Source organism: Pelobates fuscus, chromosome 11 (assembly GCF_036172605.1).
Source record: "Pelobates fuscus isolate aPelFus1 chromosome 11, aPelFus1.pri, whole genome shotgun sequence".
Classification (NCBI taxonomy): domain Eukaryota; kingdom Metazoa; phylum Chordata; class Amphibia; order Anura; family Pelobatidae; genus Pelobates; species Pelobates fuscus.
This window is the reverse complement of record NC_086327.1, coordinates 11,624,238-11,639,197: the sequence shown is the minus strand read 5'-3', so window position 1 is coordinate 11,639,197 and position 14,960 is coordinate 11,624,238. Positions and strand designations below refer to the sequence as shown.

The following is a 14,960-nucleotide window of genomic DNA, read 5'->3' as shown; positions in this document are numbered from 1 at the left end:
AACTCCCATGATTCCCTGGCTATCTGTTTCATTGAAAGAATCATGGGAGTTGTAGTTCAGCAACATCTGGGGGGCCGCATGTTCGACATCCCTGATCTAGACTCTTGGAAGTAATTGAAAAGTGGTGTCAAGCTCATTGTACCTTTTCTGGTCAAATTCTTGAATATTATTACGATTATATATAGAACATAAAAAAACTGAATATAACTAATATTATTTAGCGGCTGAATTTAGAGTTAATTTGAATGATAATAATTCATTTTAAAGTGACAGATCACCATTAATGTGTTTATTAGTAGTTGTGTAAGTCTAATCCCTAATGTAAAAACTTGCAAGCTGACAGACGAATTGTCTTTTATGTGTTTAGTGCCAGCAGCCTTGACCCTCGATCCAGTGACTGCTCATCAGCGACTGATCCTATCTGACGACTGCACCATTGTGGCGTATGGCAACTTGCACCCGCAGCCGCTACAAGACTCGCCAAAGCGATTTGATGTGGAAGTGTCGGTGTTGGGTACGCAGGTCTTTGATGGAGGGGTCCATTACTGGGAGGTGGTGGTATCGGATAAAACACAGTGGATGATAGGACTAGCTCATGAAGCGGTCAGCCGCAAAGGAAGTATCCAGATTCAGCCTGGCCGTGGCTTTTACTGCATAGTTATGCATGATGGAAACCGGTACAGCGCCTGTACGGAGCCATGGACACGGCTGAATGTCAAAAGCAAACTTGAGAAAGTAGGTGTCTATCTGGACTATGACAAAGGTCTTCTCATCTTCTATAATGCAGAAGACATGTCATGGCTTTACACATTTCGCGAAAAGTTCCCGGGGAAACTCTGCTCGTATTTCAGTCCCGGGCAGAGTCATGCCAACGGTAAGAATGTCCAACCACTACGTATCAACACCGTACGAATATAGAAGCGTTGGTTTGTTCATCTGTCCTACACATTCCAAGTGTTACATCTGCTCAGATCCACCACCTCAGGTGGCTTGAAGGCAAAAACATGACAAACTCTCTTTATAATGGCTGCGGGAAACTTCAAATAGCTTGAGATAAAGAGGTTTATCATGAAATGAATGTTCAACCCATAGTAAGAGAGGATACTGGGTATATAGAATAACCTCAGGAACAATACCCAGTTTATTCTCTTATTGCAAGAGAGCCACTCAGAGACATCTCACCAGTGAGAAGTTTCTGCCTTCACCGAATAAAGAGCATTAGCATCTTGTCACCCAGAAAAAGAAAATATTTAACAATTATGGCCAATGCTTAATAAACGTAGAAGCCTCCAGTGACCAATGTTCTTTTTCTTTCTCCCCTTATGATTCCAATCTCTCTTTGTCATGCCAGTTGGTGGCTCTGAAGAGACTCATTAATGTTATTGACACTTTTTCAGTGAACGGCCAGCGTGTGACATTAATGGCTATTGGAGAGGGTGGCTTTTTTTACAGAGACATTAACACGAGTTTGTTTTAACCCTCTAGCTACAGGAAAACAGGAAAAACAATATCCTACTCACAGAATGTTTGGAACATTTCAGTTCTTACAGGAACATTAATAACAATGAAGCCTCCTATATCAGTGATTATTAGGGGTTTAGTGTGGTTATAGCACCTTACAAATCACTGTTTTCTTCTCAAGGCACAATGACTTCAGATTGTATTGCTGTGTCTGTAGGAGTGTGATTAAGAAAAGGGCTCTATATCCGTTTATCTGTGTTGCTGGAGACCCACGTCTATTTACACCATACAAACCTCATAAAAGGTTCTAAACCTGCACGTCTACAGACAAACTCTAAAAAAAGTACAAAACTTCTAGATCCACAAACCTACCATAGAAATGTTTCTAATCAAGACCTTCAGACTTCCTGTATTAGTGAGTCTAAACCTGTAACCTATCTTAGAAATGGCTGTTAAGTGTGACGCCAGGGGTGATTAACATCACTGGCTCTGCCCAAAGTGGCCGGGTCCGCCCATAGAATTGACAGGTCAGTCTGGCGTTCATGCACACCAGGCTCCCTGCCAATCTAGTAGGCTGGCCCACCAAGGGCATGCCATGCAGGGAGCACAATTTTAGTTCTCCCTGCAGGTTCTAACGCCCTAAATATAGCACAAGCACGTCGTATGATGTGCTTGCGCTATGCTTATTGGGGACGGATCCATGGTGTCCCCAAAAGCAAGACATCAGGGAACAAAGTAAGGACATAGGGACAGGACCCGAAAATCTGGACTGTCCCACTGAAAACCGTGATAGTTGGGAGGCCAGCTTTACACCTATAGATATACCATACATAAACTTATAGACTTACAGACATATCATATATAAGGTTCTAGCCTTACAGACCTACCATAGAAACAGTTCTAAACTCAGCCTACAGAAATGGTTTTAGACCTCTCTGTTCTTCAATATTGTTTGCTGCGGTCTAGATACATTTTATTATTATGATTTATATAGCACCAACCTATTTTGCAGTGCTATACAATTATGGAATGGGGATATTTGACAAGTAATTGACATGCAAATATATTAAAGGGACACTATAGTCACCACAACAACTACAGCTTAATGTAGTTGTTCTGGTGAGTATAATCACTGCCTTCAGGCATTTTCATGCAAACACTGCCTTTAAAAAAAAAAAAAAAAAGCAGTGCTTACATGCTCCCTAGCGACACCTCCAAGTGGCCACTCCTCAGATGGCTACTGGAGGTGCTTCCTGGGACAGTGGTGCACAGTGGGTAGCACTACCATTCAGTGTCTCCACGCTCTGCATGGGGACGTTGAATTTTCCTCATAGAGATGCATTGATTCAATGCATCTTAATGAGGAGATGCGGATTGGACAAAACTGTTTGGCCCCGCCCCAATCCCGCCTCCTTGCTGATTTCACCCAATCCATATGGGAAATTCTGATATCACCAAGGAGGCAGATCGGCGGCGGGGCCAGCATCGGTAGACCCATGTGTCTTTGGAAAGAAGGTGAGTTTTAACATTTTCTAGGGGGGGGCAAGCCACCTAAATGGAGGATTAAACACTATTTAAACATGTATTCCTGACCCAATTGTGTTCCTTTAAGAGACAAGAGGTGAAGTAGGCCCTTCTCACACAAGCTCACAGTCTATGAGGAAGGGGTAAAGACACAAAAGACGAATACCAGCATGTCAGAGGGGGTAGAGGTTTATGGATAAGATGCCCATGTTAAAATAAGCCAGTAAACGTTGTGTGTGGAAGAACTAAACAGTGGAAGGAGAGAGAATGAGCCGTGCTATGGAGGAGACGGGACTGAGAAGGACAATTGTAATGAGAAAAGCATCACCAGTAGAAGTGTGTTTTCTGTGTCTTCTTAAAGGACTGGAGGATGAGAGAGAGTCTGATGGCACGGGCTAATGAATTCTAGTAGAATGGGTCAGCCCTTGATAAATCCTGCAGATGAGAATTGGCAGTGCGGGAATGAGCAGATGTCAAGGAAGTCGTTCGCAGAGTGAAGGGAACAAGAAGGCGTATATCTGTGACTAGAAAGGAAATGTAGTGAGGAGTGGAGTTAGTGAGGACTTTGTAGGTTAGTGTTAGCAGTTTGCATGGGATTCTCAAGGGTACAGGAAGCCAATGTAATGATTGGGGAAGGGGTGGGGTGAGGGAGTGGCGGCTGCATTCAATACAAACTGAGGTGGGGCAATGCGGGCATTGGCTGACGAGTAGTGAGTTGCAGGAGTCAAGTTGGGAAATGATGAGTTCATAAACAGGTGCCTTAGTTGTGTCTTGAGTTGGAAAAGGTTAAATGCAGCCAATATTGTTAAGATTGAACAGGATTTGGAGACCGACTAGACGTGAGGAGAAAAGGTAGGAGCCGAGTCGGAAGTAATTCCAAGGCAGCGAGCTTGAGGAGATGATGTGTGAGTGATAGGTGTCCCATTGGTGTGACAGATACTATGGCTAAAATGTTCCTCTCTAACCTCAGCATACAACAAACATTTCGGTAAAAAAATAGAAAAAACAGATAAACTAGCTACTGGCAGAAAGATACATGGGTGGGGGTGATAACTAGATTGAGTATTAGAGGTGGATCTTGCAGTGGTTATGGTAAAGCAGTCTCTGAAAATGCTGTGTAATGCTCCAGGTGACGGTCCTTCTCTGGAGACATTATAAGAGTGTGCTGATAACTAAACAGTTTCTAAATCTCACAGCCCTGGAAATGCATTCCTCGTACAGTCCCTTCCTACAGTGCAACTCGTCAATTGAATTCATTCTCTCCCTATAGTCATTTCAGCCTCAAATCTCAGAACTAAAGAGCTTTGGTTCTGGTTAATAATGGTGTGGGAGACTCTTGCCCACTCAAATATAAAACCAGAACATGCCGTGCCCCAGTTTAGAATATCGCTAGTATAGAGACAAGCAGGCTACGGATAAAATGTGACATTTAGACACATCTCTCCAAATACCATAGCAGCAGGAAGTTCGAGATTGATCTCCATGTAAAAGGATTGCCTATATTGCTTCATTACAATTTCAATTAAGATATCCATTATATACCGCAGCGGGTATAGTTAGCTGGACTTCTGCCTTTTTATGTTTAAAAAAAATATAAATATATAATAAATATGCATTACATGCATATACTGCATTCAAATTGCAAATTATTTTATTGGAGTTCTAATGAAATAAACAGATTTCAGTCCTTGTATGGCTGCCAATTAGTCCACAGGGTTAATTAGTGCTAACAAATCAAACCTAATGACTGGTAAAATAAATACATTGAAACCAACAGAGCCAGTTTGCTATTCATCCACTAAGCCCAGAATCTGACAGAAACAGTGAAGCCAAATTTTTGGTAATTTTTTTAAATAAACGATTGTTACGTTTTGGGAAGACTGAACATGTCAGAATACAACAGTGTGGTGCATTGTACAAAATCCCAACGCTTCCACATGTCTCCGGGCACTTCGCCTGCCAGGCATCAGATTGTAGTAAGTGCCTAGTGGGCAAAGTCTGGATTCAAGCATTGATGCCGAGGGCATCAGCCAACTTGGGGCCCAGGGAGTCCACAAAGGAGAGAGAAATTGTTGGGGAGCGCGTTCTATCCAATTTATCTCCCCGAGAAAGGAAGTGCACAGTCCTCCCACTGCCAATACAGCTGCAATCGCCAATAAAACAAAATGCTATTTCTATCACTCTTATCCAGCAACTGGTATCAATATTGAAATGATTTCCATATCATTTTACTAAATATATATATAGCCCTGTAACTAAGTGGAGCAGTTTATATGTTTTGCTGACTTTGTGTTCTGTATTTGATATGTTTAGGAGAGTGACAGGTACTGTGTTTTACGTACGGGTGGGAGATTGGCGCAGTGTACGATGAGTGATGTATGTGACAGTACTGCATTGAAGATCAGAGATATAAATATATATATATATATAAATATAACATGGGCGCCAATGAGGGCTTGGCGTGATGGGTGCATAGTGACTGTTGATGTCAATAAATGGGATGACCCCATGTGCTTGACTACCTGGGACAGGAAAAATCATTTTGCATACTGGGGCTTGCTGTCGTCACGCTGCCATCTATTTCCACTTTAACCATAAAAACTATAACTCCCAGCAGCCCTAAATGCGTTACAGTCACATAACATAACTTAAGGCTGCAATGCATACTGGGGCATGTAACCCTTCCGGTGTTGGGATCGGTGGCACGTGGGTTAGGTAGTACAGGACTCAGATAAATGGGTATTGTAACAGCAGAGAGGAAAGTGGATCATAAGTGGATCTATAGATGGAAGATTTAAAAATCAAATACAATTTAAATATTTAAATTCTGGCTCTGTAATAATTACTACAGAGGTAGTGATTATAAACAAAGTGTGAATAAAAAAGCCCGTTAAATTGCCAGGAAGAGGGGTTTTGTGTTTTATGTAGATGTGAGTATTAAATGGATATTGTGTGGTTTATTGATGTTGTATGGGTGGTATATGGTTACTGTCTGGTATATTAGATATATGTGGGTTAAATATGGGTGCCATGTGATTAATAGATGCAGCAAATATGGCTTAGTGGCATATATTAAGAGATTTAAGGATCAGAAGGTTTGCAGGTCCAACTGTACAAAACAAATTAGCTCCCCGATAACAGAAAGAAATGTAATGAGTGAGAAGTGCCACAATGTGTATGAACAATTTGTGCTGTTTGCGGATATGTGCCATGGGGTATGTAATGCGAGTACCTGAAAGACCTAGTTCGTTCTTAAATGGGCACTCCAGACCAATAAAAGCACGTTATCTTGCTAAAATGCCTTATGTATGAAGAGTGTGTCCCCTTTTTAATTTTACAAAAAGTGCAAGTTTCTGTGGAAATTGACACTTTTATAAATACATTTTGTTACACCCCCCTGGCTGTCAATCAGACAACCAATACTGTTACTTCCTGGTTGTTTAGCTCAGTGGAACTCATTTATTTTTTGGCAGTGGATTGTCCATTTAAAATGACATGCATCACTTAGAGACAACAGTATCATTCAAAGCTTTAGTTTTTGAGGCGTGCCCAATAATGGTATCTGCCCAAGTTTATAAACATCTATGACATGCTTCTCAAAGTTTTTCTTTCTTCATTTTGGTTTGTATATTTGTTTAAAAGTATTTGCTTGCTGGTTTAAAATAATATAAATTGTCACTTGATGCATTCCCCTTTAAGGAATCTGTCTTTTAAAATTTTGAACCAGCTCTTGAATTTAGGCCAACGTCATCAAGCCCTGAATGAAACAGATCTGGTTATATGTTGGCCCTTTAAAAAGGTTACCCTCCCCTGTTTCTCAAAGTGGTTCTGAAAACGTCTGAGTGAAGGCAAGATTTAAAAAGAAAAAAAAAAAAAAGAAAAGCAGCGATAAAAACTATTTGCTGCAAACCGATGTATCATCCAAACTGAAAATGACATAATGTATAAAAAGGATTTAGGACAAAATCTCTTTACCTCACTTATGTAACCAGTGACAGGTTGGTTTTTGTGTTTTTTTGTTAAGGAGCAGATTCTTCCTTTTTTGGGGGGGGTCCATAAACCGTGGCTTTGCCGACATCTTCAATGTAGGTGAGCTTTATTACACACCTTCACAGTCCGTGCAGACACTCAGTAACCCGCAAACAAAGCTTCGCTCAAGTCAATGCTTGGTGTGATCTGCTGCAATTTATTACAAGGGCTCGCTGTGTGATGCACTTGGTATGGGTGCCTTGTGAGAGCAAACATTGTGATCGGCCACAGAATTGTTATCGTTCATGTGACAGCTCGCTGTGTTCTGTTTGTTCCTTCAAATCCCTGCAATAAAATGGATGCAATAGTTTGAAACCAATGTCTGAGGCCATTTCTTCATCGTTCTTGTTTACTGTAGTAGAGGTGGCGCAATGGGAGGGTTAGACTAGAAAGCAGATTTTCCGAATTCCTGGTAAGAATTATTCAAGAGGTGCAAAGCACTGATTTCTCTCCAACTGTGTGCATTTCTTTTGTTTCAATGAGAATTTTTGTTCTGATTTCAGCAGGTTTTTATTGTACATGTAATGTAATTCAGGATTATTCTAACTTTTAGTGACCGAATAATCTAAATTTTATTAAAGACAGGAGGTGAATATTTGCTTATCTTTCTTTACTGTAACTCCCAGCAGCAAATAAACAGTTAACAATCAGTGTAAATAAATTTAACCAATCAGCATGCATCACAGTAATATAAACTGCCACCAGGCTCCTCCCACCTCCTCTTTCTTTGCTGCTCTGCCTCCCAGGTGAGTCTATTCTAATTATATCCCCATTAATGCTCAATTTAGCTGACTATTATCATTTGAATATATTATATATATTTTCTGTTTCTTTAAATTTATTGATGTGAAATATTTGCTCTTTTTTTTTTTTTTTTTTTAAACAACTGTTAAGTAGGCTGCCATTCTAGTCAGCCCACAACTTCAGATTACGTTATACTTCTTTCAATTTATTTATATTGTGCTTTGTCACTTTAAATCTAGAGCACGGACAGTTTCGCCGCGGCTCCCGGCATCTTGCCGGTCCGTTCAGCCGCTCAGTTCTTTGTACACAATTCACAGATTTTATTATTAACATGACGTAAAGTCATGATTTTATTAACGACATGGAGGCGAGTATTATTATGCTGCACTCTTTCTTTATTTCCCTCAGCAGCAAAGAAATAAATAAAAAAAAAAAACATAGCCAGTACATAACAGTAACAGTCTGAGAGTAGTATCTCCTTAGCAACAGGAACAGCCAATCAGGTTCCTCTCTCCAGCATAATAGGTTCTGTCAACCAATCCGATTCCTCTTTATTTGCGATCCCAAATAATAATAACCATCCAACCGAAAAAGGGGTCGAGTACAAAGGGAATATCCATGGCGATCTGAAGTAGATTAAGCTGTAAAAGATATGGTAATATTCTAGTATAAAACTGGGTGTATGCATAAATCACCGGTCATATTGAATAGAATTTAATTATTTTAAGCCATAGTGGTTACGTTTTTAGCATTGGGAAACATACCATAGCCAGAGGAAAAAACTTACTGTGAAATCAACTTATTAATATTCTCTCCCTTGTGGTTAAGGTCGAGTAATGACAAACATAGCATGAAGAGCAAGCTCCATGATATCAGGACTTACCGTGAAATCAACTTACCCATATTCCATCCTTCTTCCGGATGAGAGGGAGGGATAATACTCGCCTCTGTGTTGTTAATAAAATCATGACTTTAAGTCATGGTAATAGTAAATTCTGTTAATTTTATTAAGACACGGAGGCTCCTATTATGCTGGTTTAAAGCTGTGAGATTACCGTTCCCGCGAAGTGTTGAATGGGTATAAAAGTAGAAGTCACGAAAGGTAGATTCTGAGGACCAATCGGCCGCCTTCAAAATGTCTTCAAGGCGACAACCAATCGAGAAAGCCTTGGAGGCCATCGCTCTTTGTACCGAATGAGGTGAGAATAGTGAGGTGTCGATGCCCGCTAGGGCCATAATCCATTTAACACAGCGAGTCAGGGTAGTGGTAGACACTGGTAGGTGCGGTTTCTGGAAGGAGATGAAAAGTTCGTGTTTTGCTGGATCTCTTAAAGTGGAGGTGCAAAGTTCATAAATTTGTAGGCATTTGACCGGACATAAGGACGGTCTGTCAGGGAATGATGGGTATAAGATCTTCTTTGATGACGTCTTCGTTCTTCGAGATATATCGAACGTGATCCCTTCCGGGGTGTAGGAACGTGCAGTAATGTCCAGGGCTTTGACATCGGAAACCCTCTTGCAGGATATGAGGCAAAGGAGCATAACCAGCTTTGCCGACAGTTGTTTCAGGGATAGAACTGCATTATCTGGCCATGATTCGAATAAACTGAGGATGATGGAAACGTCCCACAGTATCGAGTATCGTGGTAGTGGGGGACGTGCAAATTTGATCCCACGTAGGAGTCTACATATCAACGGGTGACGTCCTATCGGGACCCCATCTATACCTTGGTGTGAAGCCGAAATGGCCGATCGGTATAGGTTCACTGTACGATAGGATTTACCGTCCTCATATAATGACGTTAGGAATTGAAGGGTCAAAGTCAGAGGAGCCGATATGGGATCCAAATCTCGTTCCAGGCACCAATCACGCCATCTGTTCCATGAAGATTTATAAGTCTGTCTCGTGCCGGGTACCCATGCGCCCTCGAGAAGGTGGAGAGTTGACTCCCAAACTCCCTCGATTGCCCAAGGTCCCCTGATATCAGCCACACTGTGAGGTGTAGAAGGCCTTGTTGTACTAGGGGGTGGGGGGAACCGTACGGGTCCTGAAGCAGGTACTCGAAGTCTGGGAGGAGGAGTGGTATGTCTATCGCCATCTCCAGGAGGAAGGGAAACCATGGTTGGGAGGGCCATAACGGTACCACAAGCACCAGAGTTCCCGTCTGGCGTCTTAATTGAAGTAGACAGCGGGGAATCCATGCAAACAGTGGAAAGGCATAATTCCTTGTGGGCGACCAGTCTTGGGTGAACGCATCTGTTGCCAGAGCTGATGGGTCTGGTCTCCAACTGAAAAATCTGGGGAGTTGTGTATTCAAGCGGGAGGCGAAAAGATCCTAGTCCATGGGGCCCCATAACGACTGGATGTCTCTGAAGACTCTGGGGTCCAGTTGCCAATCGCTGGGGTCCCTGAGGTGACGTGAGTACCAAGCTGCTGTGTTGTTGCAGACACCCGGGATATATTCAGCTGTGACAGAGATGCCTTGTGTCAGGCAGAATTGCCAGAAATCTCCTGGGGCTTTTTGCTCCAGATCATATATCTCAGATTGAGGCGTATTGCGGTCCCTGGGGGGAACGTAGTCCTCGGCCAGGCTATTTGATTCAAGATCTGATTGATCTTCTGAATCCATATGTGCCTCCTCCTCAATATCGCTGAGATCAGACTCAGAATCTAATTGGGCTTTTGCCCTTTTCCATAGTCTAGCCGATTTTGCCCGGCTAGTGGCTCTTTTGCGCGGTGGCAGATTATTCTCACCCTCTGACAGGTGCATCGCTGTCCATCTGTGATATTGAGGAGTGTTTTATTTTAGCTAAGGCTTTGCGGCCAGCCTGAGGTTGTACTGGGGTTGTGACCGGCAAAAGTTGGGTAGCAGTCGGCTGAGCCGATTTCTGTGCCTGAATCAAGGCATGCGTAAGTGTCTGTGATAGGGAGTCAGACATAAGACCCATAGCCGATGTAAGGGCTTTAGTCATGGCTTGTGACATAGTTTTGTCAATCATAGCCTGCATTGCAGCAGAGGTATCAAACTCCATTGGGGTTATTACCTTATCAATAAATACTCCTGAAGGTGCTTTAGAGCTACCTTGGTTTGGGGTATGAAACCCAGAGAGGGTGGGAGTATCCTTGTCAGAAGAAATAATGATATGTAAATAAGCTGGTTGGAGGGTAATTGTAAATAAGCAATAAAATCACTAGAGTAAATAACCTAATAGAGGGTTGAGTAACCCAAAGGAAAAAAACGCTAGCGGGAAGAAATAAATCGGTACTTACAGTGAACTAGTAATAAGATTATAAGGTAAAGCAGAGAGCCATCTGACCGCTACTAATACTAAGCCACAACTCCGAGATCCGGCTGTTGGGGGCAGTATTACAGTAAAAACGCGGGAAACCAATAAAATGGCCGCCGCGAACGCAGAAAGTTCCGAAAGGGACGCAGGAGTGTTCGTATGATCCCATGAAATTGTGGTAATAAAAACTTCCTAATACCAGAGCGGGTGTCCTAAGCGTTCGTGAGATAATCTCACGAACGCTGCAGTGTAGGAGGTATGAAGGCTTTTTCACCGAATGCAGCGCGCGCCTGCATTCAGTGAATGGTGGTCTGACAGGACACAGGGAAGGAGTGGTGTGAAGCGCCGAAACAGGGCAGAGTAGTTCCAGCAAACGTCCCCGAGCCCGGTTCAGTAGTCCTGGGCTCGGGAGAGCAGGGGGGGAAGCTGGAACTAAAAACAGCTCAGGAAAGCCAATATAGAGACATCAGCAGGACACTAGAGTGAGAGTAAAATCCATCTGAAACTAATAGCTATTAACAAGTTAAGGAGTAGTATAAATGCAATAATAGCAATAATGACAATAATGATATAAGAAATATCGCCCCACAGTTAAGAAACCATGGTACTTGAGGTTTCTTAACTGAGGGAGCAGCAAAGAAAGAGGAATAGGGTTGGTTGAGAGAACCTATAATGCTGGAGAGAGGAACCTGATTGGCTGTTCCTGTTGCTAAGGAGATACTACTCTCAGACTATTAATGTTATGTACTGTTTATGTTTTTTTAAAAATTCTTTGCTGCTGAGGGAAATAAAGAAAGAGTGCAGCATAATAATAGGAGCCTCCGTGTCGTAATAAAATTAGTGTTTCCCTGGCGTCTCCATAGAGACGCTTCCCGCCTTTCCTCCTATGCCGCGGCCATTTCTCTTACCTTTTCCCCCGGGCTTTTGACTCAGCGCCATCTTGTGGAAGGTTTCTGTGCGGCAGTTTCGTTTTGTTTCGGCTCTTCACTGCAAACGCGACCCAGACGTTCGGTAAGTATACTTTTTCTTCTTAAAGCCCTAGTCCGTTAGTTTACTTAAAGGTATATACTCCCATACTCAAAAATATCAGTTTTTCTGTTTACAGATTCCCAATTCAAAAAAACCCTTGCTTGATTCTGAGGGTGACCCCCTCTAGCCTATATTCTGAGGGTGACCCCCTCTAGCCTATATTCTGAGGGTGACCCCCTCTAGCCTATATTCTGAGGGTGACCCCCTCTAGCCTATATTCAGAGGGTGACCCCCTCTAGCCTATATTCAGAGGGTGACCCCCTCTAGCCTATATTCAGAGGGTGACCCCCTCTAGCCTATATTCAGAGGGTGACCCCCTCTAGCCTATATTCTGAGGGTGACCCCCTCTAGCCTATATTCTGAGGGTGACCCCCTCTAGCCTATATTCTGAGGGTGACCCCCTCTAGCCTATATTCTGAGGGTGACCCCCTCTAGCCTATATTCAGAGGGTGACCCCCTCTAGCCTATATTCAGAGGGTGACCCCCTCTAGCCTTTTTTCTAAGGTTGACCCCCTCTAGCCTATATTCTGAGGGTGACCCCCTCTAGCCTATATTCGGAGGGTGACCCCCTCTAGCCTATATTCGGAGGGTGACCCCCTCTAGCCTATATTCGGAGGGTGACCCCCTCTAGCCTATATTCGGAGGGTGACCCCCTCTAGCCTATATTCGGAGGGTGACCCCCTCTAGCCTATATTCGGAGGGTGACCCCCTCTAGCCTATATTCGGAGGGTGACCCCCTCTAGCCTATATTCGGAGGGTGACCCCCTTTTTTGCCTCTATACAGAATAACCCCCTATATAATTACAGAGGTACATACCTGTTATTGATTTTGGACATTATATTGTCCTTTTCTCTCTGGGTGAACCCCACTGATAAGCTGTGGATGAACCCCACTTATTTACAGGATAATTGTTTCCTGCATTTTACATCCTGTCTAAGTCCACCGCCTCATTGTAAATAGTTTGTCTGCATATAAAAAAAAAAACAAATAAAACTATATAAAAAAAATAAAAAATTTAATTATAAATAAAAATATAAATAAATTAAATACTATAGTGGTGACCCCACTGTTACTGACATTATGTCTGATTTGCCAGAACCAGCAGTCTCTGCTGAACTTAAGGCTTGGCTATACAATGCCATTACCGAATCCATACCCAAAGCTCTAGCGGCTTTCCGCGAGCAGACAGTCCCAGCCCCTACGGCGACCATTACCCAGCTGTCAGACTCCGAGGATTCTCAATGTTCAGAACGTGACGAAGCTCCTCGCAAACGCCCTTGGAAGGGCGATAGCGCTACCGCCGGTAAAGGCAAAGCGCCTGCCAAACACCCTAGAGTTTCCTATTCTAACCCAGGGAGGGTGTCTCCCAACATGATTTTGACCCACTTGAGGGTTCAACCTCTAATTATAATCTTCAGGTGGTAGATGAATACTATGCAGAACATTCGGATAATGATGCTCCACCTCATAAGACATCCCGAGACCTTTACCCCTCTGATTCCGCAAATAATGAGCCCTCCCTCAGACTTCAAGAGGAATTCTATTTGGAATCTGACCTAACATCAGAAAACCCCAACTTAAAAGATGATAACTTATTTGACACCTCTGGCCGCCCTTTATTTGACCACAGATGCATCAGGCACCCTAGATCTGCCGAATTGACACCCCCGGACCACATTGCCAAATACTGTAGAATGTGACTCCGTCGGCCTTTAGAAAAAGAGGTGAGAGCCAAATTGAGGGCAGAATGCCCACGTCCCATCATCCCGGACAAGGTGGCCATTACACCTGAATTCAACCTCTTCCTTGTTACCTTTCTGACCAAGTCAGGGAAAGACCCCCGTAAGGGTCTAGAACAGGGTCTGAAAGCCACTCAAGATAAGTTGATGGATGTGGCGGGCCCGCTTATACACATTTTCATTATAGCAGACGAGGCTTTATCAGGTGGCACGTTTGACGCACATATGGTGCGAGAGTGGGCACAAAGGGCTTTATGCCTTTTAGGCAAAGCCAATGTGGCGATCTCCACAGAACAGCGGAAGGCCGTCCTTTATAAAATCGATGCCAAGCTTGCCGAATTGGGCATTTAAGAACTCCAACTGTCTGCATTTCTTTTGTTTCAATGAGAGTGCTGTTCTGATTTCAGCAGGTTTTTATTGTACATGTAATGAAATTCAGCTATCATGAGTAGTGTCGTTCATGAAAAAAAACAAGAAAAAAAAAACCAAAAACCTTGTGATAATCTTACAGATACAATGACACCAACACAATCACACTAACGTGATCTCACACTCCCAGAGACAGGACACTGATATACTGTGATAATCTCACACTCCCAGAGACAGGACACTCATACACTGTGATAATCTCACACTCCCAGAGACAGGACACTCATACACTGTGATAACCTCTGGGGTGTTAGCAACCACACCTGCGGCAACCAAAAATGTGCCATGGCAGAGCACTTCAAACCATTGCACCTGGTCTGTCCCCAATAGCCGCAGGTTGCCAGTCCTTAGCAAGAGGCGGTCAGAAGCCTGGCCTCCAGGCAGCTCACCACCTGTTATCTACGAGAGCAGAGCACCTGGTGAAACTGCACAGGAATCCGATCCGTACGGCAGGACAGAAAGCTCCTCGCACCATCAACAATGGATAGATACAAGTCTTGGACGGTCACTGAAATTACGGTAAAAATATACTAATCCCTACACATGGTTTAACGGATACTAAGCCTGAAATTGGTTGATCTGTTTGAACCTCAATATGAATCATCTGATTCAGTTACATTTTTAAGATGTTCACAATTCCCTGCGTTTTACTAACCGTACCCCAATACATTCTAAATAATATACAGATATTTTAACCTCACACAATGGCTTAAAGG

The 14,960-nt window shown here is 43.0% G+C and overlaps 1 protein-coding gene across 1 annotated transcript in view; it reads left to right on the top strand.

The window, feature by feature from the left end:
• Window positions 1-7,329, top strand: part of TRIM62 (tripartite motif containing 62) — a 28,381-nt gene extending 21,052 nt beyond the window's left edge. Inside the window, exon 5 of the mRNA XM_063436563.1 lies at window positions 368-7,329. Coding sequence (XP_063292633.1) covers window positions 368-918 — 551 coding nt within the window. The 3' untranslated portion in view covers window positions 919-7,329. The remainder of the gene's footprint in view (window positions 1-367) is intronic.
• Window positions 7,330-14,960: the final 7,631 nt, after the last annotated feature.